Source organism: Zosterops lateralis (assembly GCF_965231275.1).
Source record: "Zosterops lateralis genome assembly, chromosome: 2".
NCBI lineage: Eukaryota > Metazoa > Chordata > Aves > Passeriformes > Zosteropidae > Zosterops > Zosterops lateralis.
Genome location: NC_139763.1, coordinates 22223584 through 22251173, shown reverse-complemented (window position 1 = coordinate 22251173; position 27590 = coordinate 22223584). Strand labels below are relative to the sequence as shown.

The window sequence follows — 27590 nt, the reverse complement described above, 5'->3', positions numbered from 1 at the left end:
GTGAAATGCTGGAGAAAAAAAAAACAAAAAAATCTGTTCACTAAAGTCAAATCATATTTGAAACAAATTAAATGCAACCTTTGAAAACCAGTGTAGAGGAATAAAGGAACTCTAAAGCAAACAGAAGCAAGATACTGTCATGATACTCTCCTCCTCTGCTCCTCTCTATTGCAGTCCCCCCTGGAGTAATGCATTCAGGTCCAGAGGATAGCCACAGAAATAGTCAGAGGTCTGGAAACATTTTTCTCTGAAGAAAGGCTGGAAGAGCTGAGGTTGTTTAGCCTGGGGAGGGAAAGGTTCCAGGGTTATTACTGCCTTTCACTATATAGAGGGGACCTATAAAAAAAGTGGAGAGGGACTTCTTTCCAGTAACTGTCTTCACAAGACAAGGGGCAATGGTTTTAAACTGAAAGAGAGCAGGTTTAGGCTAGCTATTAGAAAGTATTTGTTTGTGATGAGGACACTGAGACACTGGACCAGATTGCCCAAAGTGTGGGTGTCCCATCACTGGCAGTCAGTGTTCAGGATCAGGTTGTACATTGCTCTGAGCAATGTGGCAGGGAGATTGGACTAGATGATCTTTGAAGGTCCCTTCTAACAAGAACCATTTTGTGATTCTCTATTACTATAGTGACTGACAAATTTTGAGGATGTTAATGGCATTCCTTACAAGGAAATAATAACCTATAACCTCTTTTTAACTAAAAATAACTAATTAAACCTTAGATATCTGAAGAAATTGAACCTCACATGAGGAACGTTTATGACTTGTTGAAGTATTTGCAATACTCTGCAACACTACTCTCTGGGGTGACATGTAGCCTATACTGAAATGCAGCAAGGGAGATGTAAACAATACTTCACTGAGGAAGGACAGCTGGGCTACAATCTAGTAGGACTAACTGAAAGTCAGACCACTTTTCAACTGTTTTTGTTTAGTTCCACTGTTATCATTATTAAGAATTGTCTATAAATACATATCTCCACAAAGCACTTTCAAAAAGGAAGAGAAGGGCAGAAGCTCCAGACTTTTGTGAAAAACATCTAATTTATTTATTCCCTAGTGTGATTTCCTAGTGTTGTAAAAGAGATTATATCAGTAATATGTGCAGGATTAAACTGTGCTCCTAATCTCTATATCACCCAGTTGTGAGATAATGAAAACTAGATCCTTACATGCCTTTTATCTGATGAATTTGTGCATGTTTGAATAGTTAATATGCTAAGTATGTGAACTTGATCACATCCTCTACTTTTAATCTTTATTCTACTCTGGAATGATGTAATTGAAGTGTCTAAGTGAAAACCATTCCAATTTAATATAAACTATTTTAATGACCCCTGTGACATCTTTTCTGTTTTAGTAATAGATGTACCACCACTTCATTAATAGATGAAAATAATGCTTTCAGAAACAAAACAAAAGTTGCTTTGGAAAATATAATATATTTAGGACACAGAAAACTGAGTTATGCCCAAAAAGACTCATAGGAATTCTTGCTCTGATGAAAGCAACATAGTCTAATGCATTCACAAAGAGAAAAAGAAGTAATTTTTTTCACATTTTAAAGTAATTGTTTTAAACTTACAATCCTTTAAGCTCTTAAAGTTGACTTATTATTTTTAATTACATAGTAATTAAAAATTAATTTTAATATTTATTTCAAGCTATTCTGGCCTGAACTTACATTCCTAGACATTGAATGTTTGGGGTTTTGGGAGGGTTTTGTGGGTTTTTTAATGTTCTTTCCAATACTGAACAGTAACTATCTTCCTTCTGGTAAACAGCATAGTATTATTAAATTTAATCAGAAAATCAATATTTCTTCTTTTACATACATGTTAGTGGTTGTTATTTTGAATTCTCATGTCTCTGAATCACTTTGCAGTGTTTGTATACTTTGAACCTCTATTTAGAAACTTATTTTATAAGGAAGAACCTAGAAATATACCACAAATCTTCTGAGAATTCTGAATTATACTAAAAATCAAAATAAGCATTATTATTAATATGAGAAGAGAAAAAGGGAAAAATTCCTATTTCTTTGAGGGAAAAAAAAAAAAAAAGAATGAGCTATCCTTAATTTTGTTTTTTCTCCAAGAAAAAATCTTGCACACCAAGGTAAGCCTAATTTATCATGGCTTTTCACCTCATTTGTAACAGTGCAACATCAATTTAAAAGATAAAGCAGAATGATGCCACATGATCAGAAGCAACAGATAAGCACTGAGCTTATCCAGCTACTGTGAATGTGACATAATGTTGGCTGAGTCTGAAAACTTAAAAATAGAATTTAAAATCTGGAGATAGATGCCTGATGCTGATATTGCATTCCTTGACCTTGCTTTTCTGAATGTATATTCATGTACATCTCAAATCTGTAAGATGTAATATTAGGCTGGTTTTCTTATCATAAAAGAAGTTCTGCCAGCACCTCTAAAGAAGGTATTAAGCCAATACAGATACTCTGTGACAAGGACAGAATTTTCCCACCCTATCTTGCCATTCTCTTCTTATCCTAGAATTAAGAGACTGTTTTTTCAGTTAAGACAATAGTTAAGGTCTTGAAGCACATTCACTCTTTAGGTCACATCTGGGAAAACTGTCAGTGTGGGTGCAGATTAAAAACATTCGTGGTTCTGCCTTTTATGATATGGATGCTTTCCAGTTACAGTCTGCTCTAAAAGCCAAACCCATTTCATATGTCACTAAGCAGCAATGACTTTCAGTCTTAACTGAATGGGACCAAATTAAAGAGGTGACTAGGTGATGAAAGGCTCCTGTTTCCCCTATGATAAGCCTCCTGATCTACCTAATCCTCCTTAACAACAGTTTCCTTTTTCTATATCACATCTTTGTATACAGCAAAGCTCTTTCTCAGAACATTATTTACAAGATTACAAGGCACATCTTAAGTGGCCATTTCTGCAGCACTTTTTAATCAGTCATGTTCAAATAATGTCTTAGTACTCCATGATGGAAAAATTCAGTGTAGTGTAGTTTGTGGTGATAGTGCTGTGTGGTTCAAAATTTGCTGCCAGCTGCTTAAGGAGTTTCATTTGCATCTGATACTGCAAGAAGTCAAATTGTCAGCACAACGTGTGATAGGTTACTGTGCATTTTTCTGTACAAAAATATAATCATGCAATATTCAAAACTGTAAAGGCTTTTTGTTAATTAGGAAGCTCATAAAATTTAGTCTAATACAAAACTAGTGACATGACATCTATTATTGTGTTAGATCAAAATGCTGTAATCAGTTGAAAAAAATCAGCATTACTCCTAGACAAGCTAATTTCCATTAGTAAGAAATAGCTCAAAGCCTGTTTTAAACTAGAAATAAGAGAGAATCCTGATGACTCTAAGCAATGAGGATAAATCCAGTCAAGGAGGATAGGGAGTTTTCTGATGAAATGTACAACCAACCTTTTGTTTAGCCTTTACCTCTGAAGTTTAATTTTACATATAAATGATATGGTTGGATTTTGCTCCTTGCTTAAAGTGGGTAGGGAAAACCATTATCAGTGAAATTAAGAACACAGCAAAGATTTAAGCCAAAATTGACCTACAGGAATACAGGTCCATATAGACACAGGTCTGAGTATGAATACTCCGATAAAGGTTGCAATAAGGAAATAAAATGCGGCTGTCTTTATTCAAATTGTAGATAATTTCCAAAGTACAGACTGGAAAAACAATTTTAAGGAAGCTGCTAAAGGTTTTACTCATCAAGTGCCTTTGCATAACAACCTTTTCAGCACAGATACTGTGAGGCTTTTAAGAAAAATTACATTTGCACTATGCTAGAAAAACTCCACATGAATTTAGTAAGCCCATCATCCTGATCGAGGGATCAGGACGTTACTTGCTTTGGCAGAAGCGTTACTGTTGTCAACATTTAACCTTCAGCCCCGAATTAGGAACATGAATTTTGCCATCCTTTTTCTTCAATAGTTGGACACTGAAAGCATTTTTTTATGTAGGTATTAACAGAGCTTGTAATCATGGCTTTATAAAGAATGGGACCGTGCTAGTAGGAGAAGGATGTTGCTGGTAGTAGTTGCATGTCTGTGAAAGATGCCTAAACATGAAACTAAGGAACAGAGAAACTGAAAATGTGTGTTTAAACCTTCTCATCCATGTCTCTTCCTTGTACCTGCAGATAGTTTTGCAGTGGATTACCCAGTGCCTTAACATAGCTGATACAGCCCATAAATGCATATGAACATGCAGAAGGCACAAATGAATATTGTAAGACTATTAAGTCAAGTACTCAAAGATAGGAAAAATCATTCTTTCTATGCTTATGTCTTGTGGTACAGCGTTTTAACATATGCTTACATGCCATTTCTTTTCCCATTGGAATCCTATCTCCTCATCACAAGAGTACCTTCTTAATGAGCAGCTTCTCAACAGTAGGTGTATTCCTCATTGTTAAATATGAATTCTCATGTTTTATTTAACACATGCTATTGAAGTTCTGTTTTGAAGATATTCAAGAAGAGATTCTTTGACATCTCTCATCTTTTCTGTGTCAGTACTTTACTACATTGTATAACAGATTTGCAAATAAGCATTTTCACAAAGCCTTTGTAAGATAGGGGAATCTCATTAATCTGTTTCCCAGAAGGCAAACTGAGACACAGAGATGATGTTCAGTTTTACCTACTGAGATGTAACTTTGTTGCTAGTTATCCACTAATCCAGATGTGGATCTATAGTAAAGCATTAGGACTTCAACTCTGCTGGCATGGGATTTGGGAAGGGGGAAAGATAAGTAATTTTTTTTCACAATCTGGATCCATGTTGGACGCTGAAAATGGTTAGAATGTGTACCTGGACTCAGAAACTCAGGTTTTCTTCTGGTCCTGGTGATTAAGTGGTATTTTTTAAGGATAATTAAATATATTTTCCAATATATGAACTATAATGATATGAACAGTTTCTGTGATGACTCAGGGAATATCTTCCAGCCTTCTACCATTTTTTTCATAGCTGACTGCTTATCAATTAGCTGTATAAAAAAAAAAAAAAAACCATAAAACTGATCATGTGCATTTCAGTTTCAGTGATGATACTGAGAATACTAGAGATTGTTTTAAAATAATCTATTATGTTATTTGGAGAGAGACATGAAGCTTTTTCATGCTTCTTTAGAAACGTATGTTAATTGTTTTACAACTGTGCTGCTTAAAAAAAGGTGAGCTAATTCTGAGTGAAAGCATTAATCATACAATAAAGCTTATGACAATATCAATTCTGTATTGTTCCTCAACAGACTGATTCCTATTGGTGAATTTCCATGCTGAATTTCATACTGCTGAATCACAAGGCTCAAATTGCAGGTGGTAGTAAGCTCTTATTGATGAGGTTTGTAGAACCACCTTTTTATTGAGTCTGGCTGGTAATTTTTCGATGGTACATTTGACTGCTAAAACAACCAAACAATATAATAGGCAGGGTTCTAATACTATTAAAGATCATTATTTTTCTAAAAAACAGTTATTTATATTACATTAAAGAAACCTTTTTATTGCTTTCTGTATAATAAAGAAATAAGATAATGAGATAAATAATGAATTTTTTAGGGCTAGGGGAAGCAATAGAGTAATGATGCAGTAACTAGTGAAAGGCAGGCTGGTAAAGTGGTAATTTTGCTCTGCAGCTTTTTCCCTCACCACTTGATTGTAAAAACAGGCATTTCTTTTTCAATTTAGGATGCTGTTTAAGAAAAACTGAAACTGAATCTTTATTTCTTTTTCCTATCATTCTTTTTTAATATTGATATTTGTGGGGCAGAGGTTGTGTATTTCACAGTGTACTCAGGTTTTACTAGTTCGAATGCTTTCTTTTTGTTTTTGCTTTCTTTTGACTTTGTATACACACTTCTATTTCTAAATCATTCTCTCTTCCTACCCATGAAACTTTCTTTATAACATTTCCTTATGAAAAGCGCATTTCAGTAACCCTGAGAACACCAAACTGATTTTGTATTACAGTAGTAAGCTCGATATCCAAAGGAACACCTGACCCCTAAGGGCTGAGTTGCTTACTTGGGATGAGCAAAAAAAGACTCCATGATAATCAAATTCTTGCCTTAGACCAGCATGAAGTTATATTCCACAGCTTTAGTGGATCTTGCAGCCTTGTGATTCCACGAGAGGGGAGGCAGAGCATCCTTCTCTCCTTTACCTCCTTTTTTTCTAACCAGCTTCCAGAGAAAATAGAAAGAAGGAGAAGGAAAAGAGGACAAAAATCTTCCTTTGTCAGCAAGTGCCCTTTTAGCAAACTACTGGATGGATTTGTCTATAATGCAACACTAATTTTGCTGATAATTAAGTAATTGATTAACTTAGGTCCTTTGGTTTATATGGTTTTATAGTACTGTTGCCCTTTCACTATTGTGAGGGTAAAGGATTTTGGCTCTTTAGGCTCTTGTATCTCAGTGGTTGAGATAGTTATGGGCTAGAAATCAAGCTTACTTTCATTTCTTATTTAGAATAGCATTTAATAACAAAGCAGGAAACAAGAAATTATACAAATGTAACTGTATTTTAATCTTAAAGAAAAGAATGGCTTAGCCCAGGAAAGCAGCATAAACTTTTTCTTCCTGTGAATCCAAATATAACTGAATGCCAGATATTCAAAAGAAATTAATACTTCAGGATGCCTCATTATTTCTAGTAGAGTCAAGGAAGATACTAGTTGAACTAGTGTGAAAAGTATAGCCAATGTATAGTTTTTCTATGTATAGTATATCACTGCGTAAAAGGCGGAAAAGTGCTTCTAATCCAGAGTTCAGTTGATTTTGACATCACAAAATCACAAAGCAGACATTAAGGAAGTAATAAATGAATATTTTTTTATTTACTTGTTTATAAGTCAAACACATATAATTTATCCTTTCCATTTGCAGACTGGACATGAGCCAGCAGTGTGAATTTACAACCCAGAAAGCCAACCATGTCCTATTTTTGCATCTAAAGCAGCATGGCCAGTAGGGCAGTGGTGTTGAATCTGCCCCACTACTCTGCACTTGGTAGATCCCACCTGGAGTGCTGCATACAGCTCTGGGGTCCTCAGCATAGGAGAGATGGGGGCCTCTCAAGGCTGGCCTAGAGGAGGTTGGTGAGGATGAGCAGAGGGCTGGAGCACCTCTCCTATCATAACAGACTGAGAGATCTGGCCTGAGAAAGAGCCTGGAGAAGAGAAGGCTCTAGGTAGAATATATAAAGGAAAATAAATTATAGGAAAGACTGGAGAAAGACTTGATATCAATACTTGTAGTGATAAGACAAACAACAAAAGTTTTAAACAGCAAAAGGGTAGATTTAGATTGGACATTGGGAAGAAATATTGGACAACGAGGGTGGTAAGACACTGGAACAGGTTGTCCAGAAAAGCTGTGAATGCTAGCTACATCATTGAGAGTGTTCAAAGGCAGATTTTGAGTAACCTGGTCTAGTGACAGATGTCCCTTCCTAAGGCAAGGGAGGTTGGAGTAGATAATTTTTGAAGGCCCCTTCCAAACCAACATCAGGACAGAGTGAGACATAATGTAACCAGCATATCCTATGGAACAAGGTTCAAACATCTTAGCAGGATGTAATGAGCAAAGTGCTGCTATGACGGCTTTTTAACCACCACTTTTTAAATAAGGCACAAAATTGGCAATTTCCTTAAAAAATAATAATAAAAAAATCCTAAAACCTTTCTACAGGACACATCTTAAATATTCTTGCCTATTTAGAGCTGGGGTAGTCAACCTCCATATCCCAAATTTTTCAGTCCAACTTTTGTGTGATTCTGCTGCAGTTTGCCAGTCTTCTTGTGCAATAACCCCCAGGTGCTACTCATGAAAAAATAGATGGCCTTGTTAAAGAGAGTTTTGAGGACTTTCTTTGCAAAAAATACTAGACAATAATTTCATATTTACCTCTCAGAATGTACACTGATTTTTGATGAGACATTTAATTACTTCCCTTGTTATATATAAACTTTAGGAATTCACGGTAAAATAGTAGAAATAATATTTTAAATAGGAGGATCTGGTATGTTAAATATATTATCAGGAAATGTATGCAAATACTCTCTTGATAATGATAGAGTTATTTCCTGTGTACAGCCAGCCATACTTTTCTAGTGCCTTCTAGAGCAGAATTCTATTTGCTGGATTGTACTAACTTCTCTCTGCATGTGATACTGAAACACCAGTGTATTACAGAGCTATTAATGTGAAATGTGAAGATTCCAAACATCTCCTGTTCAAAGACATCCTTTTATATATAAATTTTTAACTTTGATTTTTAAGTTCAGAAATTATTAGTTCATAAAAACATACATTAATAGGGAGGAACTAATTCTACCTGCCTGTGTATCCATAGGAATAGTGCTATTCCCATAAGTAAGAAATATGATGCTTGGGGCCTTCAAGTGGTTATTTGCCATCTGTTCTTTGGAGAGTTTACCTTGGCAGTAATTCCTCTCTTCCCCAAATAGTGTCTAATTACTGTTAGACTAATTTGTTTCTGTGTTATCTATGTAAATATTTCAGCTGGTCTCTGGTGTTTTTGTGAATGATCCTTTCTCATCTCACATTTAGTCTTCAGATTTATCCTAAAAAAAAAATTTCACTGTGATCCTTATATGTAAGGCAGAGCCCTTTCAGAATTTTGCCTTGCCTTCACACAGGAAAATATATTGGTCTATTTATGTAACTTCACATTACAATGAAAATGACACATAGAATTCATAATGTCAAATCTTTTAAAACACAGATTAATTAGTAATTTCACATGTAAAACCCTTCATTTTATTGTTTTATTATTATATGAGTGAAAATTAGAGAAAAGCAAAAAAGTGAGCCTAATGATCTCAGGGCCCTCTCTGATCTCATGACTCCACCATGTCTTAGGGGCATCAAACACATTGTGCCCTAAGTAGAGTTCTCAAGTATTTCCAAACCAATTTAAAACAACAATGGCGTATTTCTCTTTCCAGGCCTCAGACCAGAAAAAGGCAGGTTTGCTTTTTCTTCTTCATAGGCATCTGCTGTGCTACTGAATACTACTCTGAAATGTCAACAAAAACTCTTTTTGAATAGGCTGTGAATATTTTTTCAAGAGCACTTAGACAAATTAAGGAATCAAAGTGCCATTTCATGAGATAGTGAGTAATCTTCATGGCCTAGTAATCTATCATCTTCAGAAAGGATCCTCTGGAATTTAAGTGAGCATATATCTGTCATGTTTAACACACATACCAGAGGAAAAAAGCACCAGATCATCAATTATAGCTCTCAATGTATTTGTTTGTGGTTTGTTTTTGTTTTTGTTTTTTTTTTTTCCTGAATTCTGAATATCATCTAGAGAAGACAGAACAGAGTCTACATCACTAGTGGAAAAGTCCTTTGAGGCATTTTCATAGTCAGGTTTGCTTTCTTATTGGTAGTAACAGTGTCTATACAGAAATTCATTATCAGATAACATATTTTGGAGATGGTGATTTCACAGTAGGCTTTGAGTGTCTAGTAGCACTTGGACACAAATTTAGAGAGGTAGGTGAATTAACAAGTGTTCACGATTATCCTCATTTCAAGGAGAAAAAAAGCTGTATTGGAGGTGAATTAATGTACACCTATTTTCACGTTAGATTAGATTTGCACAATTCTAATCAGAAAACCAGGAAATTAAATTTATTGAGATGTCATGATGAATATAATTCAGTCATGATAAAACTCCTCTTAACTATATGGCACGTAATTTATAGCAAGTGTTTAAAATCTCCTTCCAAATTCAGCAAAGATTAAAAAATTTGGCTGCTGAAAAACAATAAATACGTATGCTCTAATGTCATCCAATTTTTCACAGTTTGAATTTTACTTAATAAAAGTTATAAAAATTAAATAAACAGCTGGCAAATACTTTGAGGTTTTTAGAAAAGTGCAGAGGATTAAAATAGGGGGTTAATTTTTTCTCCCTGCTTTAAATTCTTCATAACTCTTCATACATTAGTCAGGTAAAATGTTGTCATTATGCATCTGGCTCTAGGACTAAATACATTTTCAGTTTAAAACTGAGTCTGAAATTAATGTTGTAAGCTTTGTTTAAATGTTTAAAGCTTTAAAGATACAGAAAAGAATTTCCTTTGTCACTCCCCATTTATGTAATCAATCTCAATTGGCATATATTGGATTATATGTAAATACCTGAAGCCTTAAATTCACCTGACAGTCTAATTCAAAATTGAATAGTATCCCTCAGTTGTCACTATTTTTTGCCAAGGTAACACCTAAAGAAATGCCTTTCATAATTTGGAAAAAAACATGGGAGACCTCAAAGTGGGAAGTGAACAATGTCTTTTTCATTATTCATCTTAGTTGTGTGTGTGAAATGGCATCTTAGATATGTGCAGAATGAAGATGCAAATTTACCCAAAAAATTATCACAGCTGTCATGCAAAATGCAAATGCAATGGACCCTCCTAAAATTGCATGACCATCTCTCATATTTCAGCATTTTAAGCAGGCTAAAAATCAAGATTTACATTAGAAATACAGACTTATGTTCAACAGATGTAAGGTCTAAAAGTAAATTTCAAGCAATGCCTTTATTAGCTAATTTAAATACTAATAAGGAAATAGCCACTGATTAGTTATTCTTTTTGGCCTGTAATGATCCATCATTAGTGCTGCAGTACAGGAAACTTTTCCATCCTGCATTGTCTCTATTGCTGCTATACTTGCAGGTCTTCAGATATCTTAACTCTGTGCTTTATTATGCACATGTATTTATACATACCTAAAGTATCATTCCAACTTTCATGTTTAAAAAATAATTTGAACCTATATGAATAAGAAAAATAAGAGATGCGGCACTCATCTTTAGGAAAAACCTTATGCATAAGGTAAAATTTGGTTGATTTATTCAAAGCTGCTAAGCAGTGTGTGTACCTAATCTGCTGTTCACTATGCTGAAAATTTATCCTGAGGGTCTGAAAGACATATTATACTTATAAAACTGTATAAACAGTCACAAGTGAATTGCAAGTTTACAGCTTCATGCCAATCCAAATCCAAATGAAAAGCAAGTTCACACTGATAGCTTAGCTGACTCCACACCAAAGTTGCCTTCTTTTCTGTTTAAAAGACTGCTCTTTTCTGAGCACTTCCACAGTTTTACTTGTCCCACTCCGTGTCTAGGGGAATCAAGTGTTTGGTGTTCTACAGACTATCAGGACCTAAGAACTTTTTATCTGATTTCTAGTGGTAGGTAGTTATATCTGGGGCAATTGCCTTACCTTACTTCATGTTTTCAGAATTTTTGGAGACAAGTTCTCCTGTTAGGTGATCTGCATATGAAAATCTATACTTTTTGCTTTGTGTACGTTGTATGTAAATCCCTCCGTCAAGGTATCTACAATGTGCATAGCTGGAGCTGGATTGTGCTTGCACTAGACTTTCAGTGGAGGATTCATCAATCCTACCATGTTTAAAGCTGCCAACAGTGGCAGATCTGAACTGTCTTCTGAGCTGGAAAAAGACCATCAGCACACCAGAAGAGACAAGAGAAACCCACTTCAGACAGCTCTACTGTGGTTCCTGACTTAATGCCTATCAGTAGTGTGAGTGCCTTAGTTGCATTCCCAGAATTCATCCTTGTATTTAGACTTTGAAAGAAATTCAGGTCATCAAATCTAAGAGGGCTTTGCTATGGAAACATAAATATGTTAATTGTCCATGACTTCATTTACCATAAGTATGTATTCCTGTTACAAATTAAAACACTAATATAGATGAACTACTTTTCAGATGCTAAATTTTTGGCAGAATTGCATGTTGACATTGAGTATCCCACTAACATATCATAGCGGGAGCTTAGCACATTTGAGATTCCAGCTGTGTACTTTTGGAGAAGACTTCCTTGTATGGATTGTTTCCACGGTGTAACTTTGGAAATAGTAGTGTAGTAGTACTGATTTGAGGCTTTGTACTGAATGTACACTCTACTTTCTTTCTGCAGGAAGAACCTTATACCTTTTGTAATTAGTTATGCATCTATTTTCTGTTCTAGTCAGAGTTGTACTACCTAGTATTCACTTTTACTTTTGAGGTTCATATGCTAATGTCCTCCTTATGAGAATCACTTGTCTTCTTAGGTGGATGTGTCCTGTTGACTGGCTAGATAATGTGCCATAAGCATATCCTAATACTTTGTCCCAGGATTTCCACTCTACAGTGGTTGTGTTATAGCTATGAATGTTAAACAAGTTGTGTGCAGAGTGTATGTACTGTTCACCATATGTGCAGCTACTTCTTGTGTTGCTGTCAATGGTTTTATTATTTTCCATCTTTACCTCAAGTGTTGCACTCAATGACTGGGTCTGAAAGTGATAATTACTTCCCCACTGCAGAGACAAACTGATTTACATATTTATCAAAGGGAAACTGGATGGCTCTGAGCATACCACAGGAACATTTGCATATTTATAACCTGAAATATCCAAAAGCTAAAATTAAAATAGGGATGTCTTGATCTTAGTTATAAGCTTGTTTTAATACAAAGGTTTTAGTCAGTGGCTTTTGTAATCAGATCAGTGCATTAGAGTGAAGTATCTTTTCTTCATCACAGAAAATCAACATAGAGATTAAAATGATTGTTAGCTTGTGAATGATGGTATGCAGGAGCTGCAATATTAAGTTTTCATAAGGTGAAAATCTTAGCCTTTGAGCCCTGAAGAGATGATTAACTGTGGAAAAACCTTAAACTGCTGTAGCAGAAAGGGGCTCCCAAGAGGTTTACTATGTAGTAAACCTATGGGTATATAGTTGAAAGCTATCAATATATTTTCTGGTAGAAATGTGGCTTTCCAAATACTTATGCATGTAGCATTAATTTGTAGGATTTTATGCATCTATTCAAAGGCTTGCCACTCACAGAGGTGAATGCCTGGAACTAACTACAGTTTGTGATTCTGGTTAATGATGCTATTCAAAACCAAACATGAGCAGCACTAGCAAATACTGAACAGCAAATAAAAACAATAAAACCCCAACAATAATCAAACTACCTCTTCTAGGCAGTGATGTGATGGCTTATTTTCCCAGGCTGATCTATTGGAATATTTGTTCAATAACTGTCTCAAGCTTGCTGTAAGTTTCTGGATACAAGAGAGGCATGTGAAAGTTCACTGGAGTTGGAAAAGAGTGTTACATTAACAGGAATTTCCTTTACTGTCAGCTGTCTTTTCCCATGAAAGATCCTTAACTGTGATTCTCACACATGTTTTGTCTTTGAATCTGGCAATCTGCTTTAAGGCTTTCTTCATGAGTAGAGAGACTATTTTTTTTTCTAAAGCCTAGATTACACAGAGGTATTCTGTTTCCTCTACTTTTTATTTCACAATTTCAGCAATACTCTAAATGATTTTGAATTAATGCAAATAGTATTTCTTTTCTATTGATTTGAAATGATAGTTAAACTAATTTTTGAATAAAAAGCATTTTTCATATGCTTGCTTGTCTAAACCTTTGAACACTTTTCCAAATCACTAACACATTTGTAAACACACTATTGTTTTTCAGTGTTTGTAACTTGTTTACAATTGAATAGTCATTTTTATAAGCCCTCTCTCTTCATGTGGATGCATACAGTAGGAGCTTTACATGAGTCAAAACTCAGTAATTACAATCATCATTAGCAAGGCTAGTTGAAATACCATTCAGCCTGAGTTGAAGGAGTTGAATAGCAGTGTGGTGCTGTGTTTCCTTCCAAAGAACAGAATCAATTGCTCTTCTCACTTTCATGTGGCTATCACTCCACTGAAATTGGCATTTTGACATTCAGAATGAAACAATTCTTTATAATTTTACACAGCTTGAAGCAAGAATAGAGAGTAGAATATAGAGAGCATTCCTCAGTATATTTCACAAGAAGTTTCGTTTAAATTTTGGAACACTGATGCACTAATTAAAACAAGTAACATCTTAACACAGTCCTCAATCTGTTTTGTATCTTAAAAATATGTAAATGAAAGAAAAATGTCCAATGATTTAACGCCTTTGTGTGCTACAATGTTAGTCACCTACATTGCAGAATACATTCCTATAATTGCAGTGGTAGGAGTAGCTTGCTCTGAAACTCTAGTTGCTATATAGCTGCAGAAATTATGGAACTCTGTCAGCTAGATTGATTTTGATATTCAGAAATGTTGTCATTCCAAATATGTTCTGTTCAAATCAGGAAAAAATGTAACTGGTACCATCCGCATAGATCAGTACAGCAATTAATTTTTCAGACCGTGGCTTTCAAGCAAGGTATTTTAATTTAAACTCTTTCCATTTTTATTGATAATTTCCTACTCTGGGGATAGTAAACTATAGTTGCTTGAACAAAGCCATGGTTTTCCCGATGTTTTGACCTATTCATCCTACAGTTTCATATTCTGTATAAACCCTTGACAGTCAAAAATTCTGTTAAAATTTGTATTGCTTTCTGAACCCTGCAAAAGAACTCACAGGGGACACTAAGCCAGCTGAAGCCCCATTCTTCTAAAAGTTCATGACGTACGATGTATTTCCAATCATATTTTATGGGTGAAGCAATACAATTTTGCCATCATCTCTTATGCAGACATCATTTATCTGTTCACCACACTCATTAAAGTGTGTTGCTCATGGAGCTGCATGTCTAGCACTTTGGGTGCAATTCATCTTACTGTCCTTGATGTCTAATATGAAAGCATTTAGTTTTCAATTATTTGTCTACCTTCTCTTTTTTAGTCAACAGGTAAGAAAGGTCTTTTTGTAGCTGTGATTCACCTCTTTCAAGGCAGATAAAATAATTGCCATTGCAAAAAAGTAAAGGAAATGTTTGTCTTCATGATAGTATTTGCTTCCAAAAATCTTATAATATTGAATATAAAATGTAACTATCCACAGACATCCACAATGCATTCTTTGTATTTTTCTGCTCTGGTTACCATTTAGAAATACCGGTAAGTGAACGTATTTCTCGGGTTAACAGGAGTCATACCATTCAAATGCACTTAAATGAGGCATGTCTCCTGGTACCACACACTTTGCTGTTTATTTACAGTTTTCATTCTAGTAGGTGCTGGTGTTCAATATCAAAATAGAAATGGAAGGTTTGCTTGTGAGTGTGTTGTAACTGCCATACTCTGACAGTACTGTTTTTTTAATTACCACTATTAGTCCATCTGTACTGAAAAATGTTGCTGCTAAGATAAATTGTCATTTTAGTATTCATTAATTAAACCTAATGTAGACTTTTTAAAATTCTGTTTTTAAAAACCCTTTTGAAGGAAATGGAAATTTTACCATTGAGTTCAACAAGTTTTGGATGAGAATTTCTATGCATTTTATATGGCTGGATTTTTTTTCTAAAATGGGAAGCATTTGAGTGTCAGAATTCTATAATTGTTTTCGGAGCAAGTCAAGTTACTCAGCCTTGTTAAGAAAGCCATAATATCTTACATTAAATTTTAATATTAATTTTTAATTTTAAGTTTGATTATCTGTGATAATGAGACAATTTTCATTGCTTTACATATCTTCCCAAATTAATTGGGAAATCAAAGTGGCCATTATTGAATGATTCCCAATGCCTTGATTACCAGAGATCATTCAGTGTTATATACTGAGTGCCATTCTCATTTTATTTTCATTTTGTTTTATATACAAGATTAATTTGAAAGTGCAATTTCATCATGGAACATGATGTATGTAAAAAAATACTGTTGTGCACATCACTGCACATATATTTCTTTGCACAATACTATTTATTATTATTGTCGTTGTATCATAAAATAACAGCTTGATGCAGGTTGAAAGGGAACTCTGAAGGTCATGAATACCTCCATATAATTTCCTAATTTATCTTTATACTTTAATTTTTTATCATTATTGACACATTTCCAAGAGATATTGGAATCACTTAGCAAGTACATTCTCCACACAATTTCAGAAGCCAATGGGAAATTGCTTCTTTCTTTTCTGGCACTAAGTCCACCTTATGCAGCAAGCGCATGGCTTGTCAGATGGATCTGCATGATTTTTCCTCAACCCACCAACTTTAAAATGTCAGCCTTTGTAACAGATTTTCTCAGCTCTGTTGGGAAATTTCAACTCCCACGAGGCTTCAAAATTTACATAAACAAATTCTCCTACTCTTACATTTCATCTTTGCTCCTACTTTACAAAAAAGACCAACAGGTATCTACTTCAATTTAGTGGCTGATGTTCCTTTAATCATAACCCAATCATTTGAAAAATTAAGACAGCCAACCTTTTTAAAATGACAACTTTAGAATTATATAACATTAAGAGTCAACTAGAAATAGTAGCAATAAAGAAACTTAATTACTCCTTATCCAGGAAAAGAGCATGGCAACAGAAACAGTGATCTGAAAATCATGTAGAAGATTCTGTATTTCAAAGTTCTTATCTCATACTCTTTGACAAAATAATTGGGCATCAGATGATGAATTGATTCTTAATGGACAGGTTAGCAAATCAAAATTACCATTCAAATTGGACCATTCTTGAATGCTTAAGTAAAAGAATAAAGATGAAATGGTTGTGAAGACAGAATTATCTTTATATGTTCTGAGATCCCTAAGCGACAGGTTCATTGTGATGTAAAGAATTATATTCTTAAGCTTTGGTCATTTTCCAGGACCAATAATTTTAGATTCCTAATCAGTATAAAATTTACTGGAACAAGTTACAATGAGCAACTTCACTCTCATTCATACAGAAACACGCTTTAAAGAATTCAGTCTAAATAGGTTTTAGTGTAATTTATATAACTGCAAGACCCTCCACAGTGCCAAAGTAGCGTGAGGAGCCCTTTGTGAAAATGAAACATGAGTCCATGGTGCCCAAGAGGTACAAAACATATCCCTGTGGATACTTGTTTTTAGTATGTGCACCTGGGTGTGTTTATTACCTCACACATTTTGAGTTTGGTGGATGTTTTCCTATATGATGAGATATTAAGGAGTAATTATTAGGTTTGATAATGAAACCACACATACTTTAAAGGTGCTACATACATTCTCTTACTTTTTTTGGTTTTTTTCTTACTCTAACACACTGAGATTTTTTTGCTATGCTGCCTCTATAGGTTGCTAGGCAGCAAGGCTTTACCCCCAAACTGTGAGATCCACTCTTCATGCTGAGACTCTTTCCTCAGTATTATTGAATAGCCTCAGTGGCTTGAATCTTCTTGCGAAGAGATTTCCTTGATTGAGAGCAACTGCTTCCAAAAGTCACTTGCTCTCTGTGGATTAGCCCTTTTCTCTGATGTGCACAAATCCTCTCATATTGTACTTCAAGAAACCCTGCAGCAGCTGAGTCATAGTCCCGACTGCTCCAAGCCCTTTGTGGTTGTGCCCTACTGTGTGCTGCATGTGCCAATTGCTATGTTTGAGAGTTGAGAGTTTATGTGAAAGGTGATCACAAAAAGGCATAAGGATGAAAATATTTATGTGTGCCAAAGCTAATGAAAAAGTAATTTAAAGTCTCCAGTGTCCATAGGAGGCAATGAGGCTGGTGAGGGACTTGGAACACAAGCCCTGTGAGGAAAAACTGAGGGGGCTGGGGTTGTTTAGCCTGGAGAAAAGGAGACTCAGAGGTGACCTTATCACTCTCTACAACTTCCTGAAAGGTGGTCGTAGTCAGGTGAGGGTTGGTCTCTTTTTCCAGGCAACAGCTGACAGAACAAGAGGACACAGTCTTAAGCTATGCCAAAGTAAGTTCAAGTTAGGTATCAGAAAAAAAATTCTTCACTGAAAGAGTGAAATTGTCCAGCCAAGGAGATGGTGGAGTTACCATCCTTGGATGTGTTTAAAAAAAGACTGGACGTTGCACTCAGTGCCATGGTTTAGTTCATGAGGAAGTGTTAGGTAGGGTCATAGGTTGAACTTGATGATCTCAAAGGTCTTTTCCAACCTAGTAGATTCTATAATTCTCAAAGTTGTCCTTTTTTTTTTTTTTTTTTTTTTTTTTTTCACCTAGGGCAAATTCTGGATGTGCTGGAGAAGCATAATCTGAGCGATAAAACTCTTGTATACTTTACATCTGACCAAGGGGCTCATGTTGAAGAAATCTCCAGCACTGGAGAAGTCCATGGAGGATACAATGGGATATATAAAGGTGAATATTCTCTAATTTTTCTTGAAAAATGCAAGAAGAAAGCATCTCCTTGAGTTTGCACCAAAACTGTAATGTACTATGTGGCCAAGGTCACAATCTTTGATCTAATCAAAATAAAGTAAGAATGTTTGTTTTTTATTCTTTTTAATGAAATTCAATGAGTCTTCTTGTCTCTTTATGAGAGATTAATTTCTTTCCATTCTTTCACTAGATAGAGGATGTGTAATTTGTTTTCCACTCATATTTCAGGGGTCAAGATCAAATAAATCCAGCAATTTTTGGAAAGTCATTCACTCAACCACTGAAGCGTTTAGTTGTAGAGATAACAAAGTAAATTTTCCTTAGGTGTTTTTTGTTGTTGTTGTAGGTTTGTTGTTTTTTTGGGTTTTTTTGGTTTTTTTTAATATATATAGTATCATAGAACCGCAAAATCTCATAGTAGTTGAGCCTGGAAGGCATCTCCCAAGGTCTGCAGTTCCAGCCCCTGCAGAGCAGGGTCATCTGTAGCATGTTGCACAGGATTTTATCCAGCCAAGTTATGAAATTCTCCAGTGATGGAAACTTCAGAGCCTCCTTGGGCAACTTTCTCTAGTGTTTGGTCATACTCACCATAAAAAACTTTTTCATATATTTAAATGGAGTTTTCTGTGGTTTAGTTTTTGCCCATTGCCTCTTGCCTGTCAGTGGCCCCCTACTGAAAAGAGTCTGTCTCTGTCCTCAGGTAAATCCATGTAATCCCTACAGATGCATAAAATCCTACTAAGCATTTTCTTCTCCAGGATGAGCATCTCTCTCAGCCTCTCCTCATAAACTGAATGCTCCAGCTGCTTAATCATTCATCACCTTCCTTTGAACTCATTCTAGTATGCCCCATGTACCTTGTACTGGAGAGTTCTGTACTTGAACCCAGTGCTCCAGGTGTGTCTCACCCGTGCTGAGCAGAGAACAGGACTTGCCAGAAGCATTATACCTCATGCATCTCAGAGTGAGGTTGTCCTTCCTTGCCAGAAGGGCACGTTGCTGGCTCATGTTCAGCTGGTTGCTCATTAGAACCCTCCAGTTCCTCTCTGCAGGGCTTCTTTCCAGCCAGTTACTCCTCAGCGTTTGCTTTGATAGAGGTTACTGCTGTGAAGATCCAGGACTTGGTATTTCCTTTGCTGAACTTAATGGGGTTCCTTTTGGCCCATTTCTCTGAGTCTATCAAAGTCCCTTTGAATGGTAACACAACCTTACACTCTTGCCAGATTTATATTACCTGCAAAACTTCATAAAGGAAAAAAATCAGGCATATAGAGTAAGCAATAAACCATACAGAGAGAATTTCAAGCAAGAGGACCCTACAGTTTTTAGTCAGCAGGTACCTGTCTGAGAAATGACCCTTATATTTTAAGAGAGCTTCAAAGAAAATGCTACACAAGAAAAACAAGGGATGCCAAAGTTATAAGGTCTATCAGATGGGCCCCCTTGGGCTAACACCAGAGTGAAATGTATCTTGAACATTAGCACATAGGCCTTGCACAGTGATTTAAGTAATTAAGGAACCATATGGTTACATATCTGTAGCCGTAGGCACAGCCTGAGGTGTTTTAGAATCTCTAAAAAATATTTGCCTTCTAGAGTGCCAGACATAAGGTACAGGATAAATTATAAGGGAGAAAAAAAATACACTTGGGAATATGTCTTCTTGAGGAACTTCAATTAAATGGAGTCTTTTCTCTCAAGCCTTGCAAAATTTTGTGTTCATTCTTACAGTGCGGAGAAAAAATTGAACTAGATCTTGCCTGGACTAAGAAGAAAATCTGATTGATAGATTTAGTTGGGTAGTAATAGGGCTTCTTTTTTAAAAAAAGGGAAAATCTTGTGATTTGCTGTTAACACCTGTGCTGACAGATGGGTTAGAAAATAATTGGTGTAAGAAACAAAATAATTATTTGATGAGAGATATTCTTAATAAAATAAAAAGAAATCAAAAGACTCAGGCAATTAGTTGAATATACTTTTAACATTTTAAAATGTTAATTCTGCTTTATATTTCACTCCCTCCATCTCAAAATCATTCCTTAATTTATCATTAGTTATGCATCATTTTCCAAAGGACTTAAGTAGAAATGATCAATTAATTGCATAACTATTTTCATAAAAATAGTTATAGCCATTTTCATACATAAAATTTTATTCATATTAAAAGTCATGTGTGATGAAAAGTGTCTATACATCTCTTGCAGAGTTAATGAGAACCAGACCTGTGAAGCCCCAAGACTCAGACACTGATAGCAATGTGCCTAAAAAAGCAGAAGGACAATCTTTATGCTGCTTGTGCTTATGTGTGCGCACACCAGGAACTTGCTTCCTGTGGTGTGTAGTATAAAAACCTGTGAGACATGCACCTCCTTTCTCCCTCCCTCTCTCTGCTAGTCAATCTCCAATACTTACTTATCTTTTTATATCTGAGTGCTATATGAACACAAATATGAATCAACTCACTTAACCCTCTTGTCAGAGCTGGAGCAGTATGCTCAGCAATAATTGGTTCTGCCCTAAAATCAAAAGCTCTCAACCAATCTCCACAACTCCAACTCACTAATTTCTCTTGATACCTAGCCAAATAAGCACCAATAATAAAATTTAAGAGGGGTTTGGAGAGTTAAGCTAGTGCTGAAAAGCTTGATGTAAAAAGGGGAAATTGCTGTTTGAAGGTTTTATTACTCTGGATTCTAACTACAGAACAGTTCACCATAAATTTGGATAGCCCTTGAAATTAGAAACCAGAGCTAACATAGTGTTTAACCAATTGCTGTTTTACACAGTCTGGTTTATTTCTGGAGCATTCCTCTTTAGAAGACATTATATAGTAATACTGAATGATGGATGAAAATCTCTTTCCAGTGGTCTTTTTCTGACAGTTGGTTATCAGGATCTGTGTAGTAAATAAAATGCCTAAGAAGATACTAATCCTAGATGCAGTGGATCGGCTTTTCCAATGGGTGCAGTTCCGGCCAGCCCTGCCACCACTACATCCAGGGGCTCACTTTGCCAGAGGCGTGGGCAAACTCGACCACGGTGCGGATAGTGCGCAGAATAGAAAGGCGGGACTCTCAGGATGTGCAACCAAGGGATGCGTAGCCCCAAGGCAGCGCTCCGGAGAGAGACGCTGGCCTCGAAATGGCACGGCTTTTTATTGAGTGGGTTCAGGGGTGGGATTGCGTGGGACCAATTACAACCTTTTGCCATCGTATAATGAGGCAATGCACAACTTTTGAACCAATAACAAGTAACTTGGGGAGGAGGAATACATGATGAGGGGGTGGGGAAGTTATATAACTTAAAGATTGACAGGTAACCGAAAAGTGGTAAACAACTATTATGGGATGGGGTTACCAGGACAACCAAGATTTTGGCGGGAAGGTTTGAGTGGGGGGGGGAAGGAAAGTCTGAGGGAAGGAGAGAAGGAGAGGGAAGGAGAGGCCATCTTAAACAATAGAAATAAATACAAAATTATAAAACACAAATTATAAAACCAAACCGGAGCAGTGAAAACCCAATTGGAATTGAATTTAAGCACCACCACACCTAGACAGTATGATCTTGGTTTAAGATGTGAATACTGACAATTTAGATTCTACAAAGATTCTTAACATTAATTATATAATTTTTTTATATAATAAAGATGAATTTCCACTCTGAGTCTTTCTAAAGTCTGAGCATAGCCTCTATCACTTGTCCATGAGAACACAGTGCTTTCATTTACTATTTTTAAATGGGACAGTTGCAAATTTCATGGAACATCTTGAAGTTTAATAACATTTCCTCACTGATATAGCATAAAGGAGGGAAAAGTTTTAAATCTTCTGTAGCTTAGATTTTTTTGTATACTTTTACAGTGCCATTTGCGGAGGCAAAAATCAGAAGATAATTGTCTCCTCCATCTTTTATGATTTTTAACTGATAAAATTATTTTAAACTGATTTTTACTTGTCCCTAATTTCTTGTTATTTTCCTTATGTGAATTACTTCCCTTTCAAAACTGCAGTAAATATGCTGAAATAGTAAGGGGCTTAACATAAGTGTAGCATCAAGGCTACAACCTTACTATTGTTTTGGAGTATTTTTGCAAAGGGTCACAGGCTGGTTTTTTTTCTCTTTTGTTTCCTGACTGTTAGTTAGATTTTGATTTGTGACAATTCTTTGTCTCCTAACCCATGATTAATGTTCCAATAACTTTTCCTAAAGGTCTTGATTGAAACAAAAATTATTTTCGGAGATCCCTTCATTTGATTGGAAGAAATGTTAGATGAGAAACGTCCAAATGAGACATGTCTATTCCATTCACCTGTACAAGAATAGCTCAGATTAAAAATTAATAAAAAACAGTATATGAAACAACTTAAAAATCAGTAAAATAAAGAGTAAAGTTGTCATTGAAAATAAATTGTTGTTCAACCATTTTATAAAATAAGGATTAGTAACCACTCTTGATTGTTGATATTCGTGCTATAAAGTCTAGTATAGATGGGTAGAATAATTAATATATTTGTGTTTCTCTATCATTTGAGCAAATAAATTGGGTTTGAAAGCTTTGTTTTTAGAAGAATGTATGAAGGTAGTATGGTTATAATCCAGTTGATTTAAGAAAGTTATTTAAAATAGTTTTCATTATTCATTATTCATAATGTTAATAGTGATTTACTGCAGAGTTCCCCTTTATATATCATCCTTTGTAGAAGTTCTGTTGCCAGAGTTAAGTAATAGCAGTCAATTTAAACCGGGGGGGGGGGGGGGGGGAAAGATATATTCTTTTACTTATAGTTGAAATGAGGTTAAAATGGAAATTTGACATCATGTTTTGGATGACTGCAGAGAGTTATGCCTTTATTTTGCCTGCTCCTGCAGATTTTTCAGGAAAGGTGAATATAGGCTATTGTTCAATATAACACTGAAAGGTGCAACTACTCAGAAAGTGTAGATAGCTAGGCAGGAAAATACAGCCTGGTGTGTTTTGTGCTGTTTTAAAAACATTTTTAGAGGAATTTAAGAGAACAAAAATAACACAAAGGTAGGTTGCCTAGTGTTTGCCAGGCATACAGGCAACTAGGTTGGGGAGTTTTCTGTTTCTAGGTTGCCAAGTCTGAGCAAAATACAAAACTAACGAGCCAGGTCCTTAAATATCTAGATACTTTGTTTCAAAATAATTATATTTTGTGGACATTCTTTTATTAGCCATTTAGATGTTTGCTACATGTTTCAAGCAATCTTCATTTATTGTTTCTTTAAGAAAAAAAGAATGCACATATCATGTACAAAGTTTAACAGCTAGAGTTTTAAAGATGATGAATATCCAGGGATTTGTAATCATGTATTGGCATAAAGCACCTGCAGTCACTAAGCACAATTCCAATAAAAATGAACACCACGTAAGCAGAGATAATAGAAGACAGTCTTCTGCAATGACCTGTAATTCCTGCCCTGATTCCCTGCTATTCCCAGTCTCCAGACATGTAAAAAAAAAAAAAAAAAAAAAGCTTCAATTAGCCTTTTGCAAAGAAAACAGCAGTCACTTCTTCATAGACATAAGTGAGGAGAAAGCCCTGCTGTGGAATTCATTTTGCTTTTTCTACCTTACAGCAGAGCATCAGTCTGTGGAGTGTTCCTTTGTGCTTGGGTAATATACCATTTTTCTGACCTTTTCTGCTGATTCAAGAAAATTGTACTGTGAACCTAAGAGCTGTGAAAGTGACCCAATATCTAGGTTTTAAGAATTGCAACATGTGTGAGAATCAGATTTACCACATACTTTGAAATATCTCTGTCTTCAGATAACATAGGAGACAACAGTATAAGAAGACTTTATTTAAACATCCAGTCTAGCTAGCACTCTTACTAGGTTCAGACAGGCATAGAAAAATAAAAGGAACCTCATACCTAAAGCTGCCTAAGATACAGATCAACTCTTAGTGTTGTCTGTCTGTTGATACCATTCATCCATAAAGCTGCTGTCATGTGTACACAGAATTAGGATCTGGCTCATGAACTAAACACCTCCCTGGCATAGCTGTTCATTGAAAGTATGTTAATTTGAAGATATCTGTAATTTTATGGCCTTATGCTTGAATTTTTATTTGGATTTAACAACTCTCACTCAATTGGATTTTCTATGCACTATAACTCAGTCAGGTTATTAATTTCCTGCTGTGTAGCACCTAATTCCCAACAAACTTTGAAAAACTTAATCACTGTTATCCAGGGGTAGGCTCATCTTTTCTATAGAAGATGGACACAGCCTATTGACATCTACACTGATCTTGACCCAACAGCATTAACAACTGATCAGCATACTTTTGGGGGAATACTTCCTTCTGCTGAAAGGAGTTCTACATCTCACCAAATAACACTTTATGAACTTATATCTGCATTTTCTTTATATCTACATCTTATATCTACATCTTCTGTTTCAAAAATAGTATTTTACTAGAATGTAAACAAAAATAGGACATGCATCTCATTCTTGAGTTTTAGAATAGGTAGTCACACACTTCATCATGATAATGGAATTACATTTAACTCAGCAATAACAGTAAACTTTTAAGAGTATTCTAGAAGACACTCAACATTCTGTTGAGATCTGATCTTGACACTGTTTTCAAAAGAAAAATTTAAGCAATATTGTTGCTTGAAATAAGGCTGAATATTAGAAAGTCTAACTTTTCTAATGTCAGACTAGATGTCTCTCTGACTATTCAACATTATGAATTCTGATAAAGCCTGTGAAAGAAAATTAAGCAAAAATCTGATATAACAAAGAATCATGAGCTAATGGTCTTTAAGTCCCAAGAAAAGAAATAGGTAAATTTATACTAAAAAGAGTTCTCCATCTTGAAATTACTACTTACCTTTACAAGCAGTGAAAATGCTGCAGAAAACCAGGTGGATTCTGGACCCCCTTTGCTGAAATGGAAAAGATCATTGAGAAGTCAGTAAAATAGAGAGCATGTATAACAATGGGGTCAATACAAAGGTATTGACACTATGACGTGTTTTGAATGTTTAAAATGCCGACGAAACAGAACTGTTGAAAAACTTTTTTTTTTTTTTTTAACTTGCAAAAGGGAGATACAGGAAAAAAATAGTCCTGTAGTGGTTTTGACTGAACCATGAATTACCCTTTGATTAATTTAATGACAGAAGTCCAACCCATATATTCCTGGTTTTCTAGTCATTTTAATTGTATAAAATAATCTCAATTTATTTCCAAATGTCCCTGAACAGGTTTAAGACATCCAAAACCCATCTGTTTAATGGAGGTTTCTTTTTCACATGCTATATAAATTTTGAAGGTCACCCTTAAGTGCTCTACATAGGCACAACTGTGCAGGATATTGGTAATACCATTTGTGATGCCTCTTCATACAGAGTCATGTCAATTATTTATTTAGTAATGGTGAACATGCTGTCAGAGAATAAATCCATTGTCCTTCTGCCAAAGTTGTTGGGAGGACTGGGCAGTAGTTGGGAGGATGCATTTTGGAGAAGCAGTAAATGACTGCAAGTCACTGTTGAATGCAATCAGTAGATTATGCATTTGATGCAACTGTGTTGGTTTAGAATGCAAGAAGTTCTTCACAGCATCCTGAAAGTTATCATCATTGAAGTGAATTTCTTTCTAATGCATTGAATTGGAGAATTCAGTAACATATTTAAATTAGTATTTTATTCTATATTAAGTCATTAGGCATAATTTTTAATAAAATATCGTATACCGTCTCTGGGTTCATACCTGATACATGTAGGTATAACTCTTTTTTTTTTGGATTCCTGTTTTTTGGTTATAGGTTCACATATCTATGGGGCACACCATCTAGACTAATTCCTATGTGAAGATTCCAGTGAAGTGCTTTTTAATCTCATACAACTATTTTTTTTTGTGTGTAATTCAAATGCATTTTATAAGCTCTGTCTAATACATATTAGTAAATCTACAATGAGAAAGTACTAAATAAAGTAGAAAATCTAGAAAATTAAGAATAGGATAAATATGTTTAATGGAAAGATTCTAGCTAGACAGAATCTAGCTAGATTTTCAATTTGGAAATTGAATCTTATGGGGTGGCATTATCTTAGAAAAAAATTGATTTCTCAGCAAACAAAACTCATTTTTTCAGGTGGAAAATCAACAAACTGGGAAGGAGGTATTCGTGTGCCAGGTCTTCTCCGTTGGCCTGGAGTGGTACAGGCTGGTGCCTCTATTGATGAGCCAACAAGCAACATGGATATATTCCCTACCATAGTTAAACTTGCAGATGTACAGTTACCCTCTGACAGGTATGCTTTGTAGTCATCTCTGTTTTAGAGAAAGTGTCATGAGTGTTCTATACATTCTGGTGATATCTATTAAGATAGAGGTGAGAATGTAAATAAGATATTAGGTTTTGTACTTGGAATATTATGTTGTCTCTTCATATTGACATACTGATAATATTTTACAGAAATGTTGTATGAAAATACAGCTTAACTCATAAAGCAAGCCCAAAGCACCAAAAAGATAACAGAATGCCATCAGAGCAATGTACTGTCAAATCAAACTTGGAATTACTTACTAACAGCAAAAATGAATGTATCAAAGAGGGTTCTGTTCTGCATGAGTGAATTTGGTGGAAAAAGAAACTTTAAGTGTAAATTACTTTAAACTTCATTAGCTTAGCCTTGACCTTCTTAATATCACAAAACACATCAAAATACCACATAGGCTTTTCTCACAGTTTTGTTTGGTGTTTTTTAGTTTGTTTGGTTTTGTTTTTTTTTTTCCTCTGTACCTAGTTAGTCAAAATAATCCCATACAGAGTTTTACAGCCTGATAAGAAAAGCCACTGGACTTGCACAATTCATAAGAAGCTTTCCTGATGCTGCTACATCCCCAGGCTTTATCCTGTTTGAGATACACAGTCTCAGTGGCAAGGTGCCTCTGCCTAAATGATGTTGCTATCCAAATCAAGTGGAGAAACCTGTAATACTCATATCTTTTGAACACACTTATGACTCACAAACCACTTTTGAGCACAAAGCATCAAGAATCCTCATAGGAAAGCCCAGTGGTGAGCAGAGTCACTCTTCTAATTTTTGTTCATTGAGTGTTTGAAGGAAATGGCAGGGCAGGACAAGTCTAATACATGAAAAAATTAGTCAGGTTGGTCCTGAGAGATGCTCTACAGGCAGTAATTCTGTCAAACCTCAGAAGTTCTGATTGTTCTTTATGTGGCAGACCTTATGCATTTTGTTTTCATATTGCTTGAGTGAGTACTAAGTACTAATGTTTTCTTTGATCTCCTTTATAGAAATTCAAATATCTTGTGTAACTTCCACTTGTAGGTTGCTCCACTGTGATTCTTCTGTGTTAGGCTGATGCCATAAGTACTGCTTCAT

At 35.3% G+C, this 27590-nt stretch overlaps 1 protein-coding gene across 5 annotated transcripts in view; it reads left to right on the top strand.

Moving 5' to 3' along the window:
* STS (steroid sulfatase) overlaps positions 1-27590 on the top strand; it is a 104963-nt gene that overhangs the window by 47258 nt on the left and 30115 nt on the right. For 4 of the 5 annotated variants that reach the window (XM_083855642.1, XM_083855641.1, XM_083855644.1 and 1 more), the window contains 2 exons: positions 18039-18176; positions 26333-26492. In XM_083855642.1, the coding sequence (XP_083711768.1) occupies positions 18039-18176; positions 26333-26492 (298 nt within the window). The remainder of the gene's footprint in view (positions 1-18038; positions 18177-26332; positions 26493-27590) is intronic. The other variant, XM_083855645.1, reaches the window with a different exon arrangement.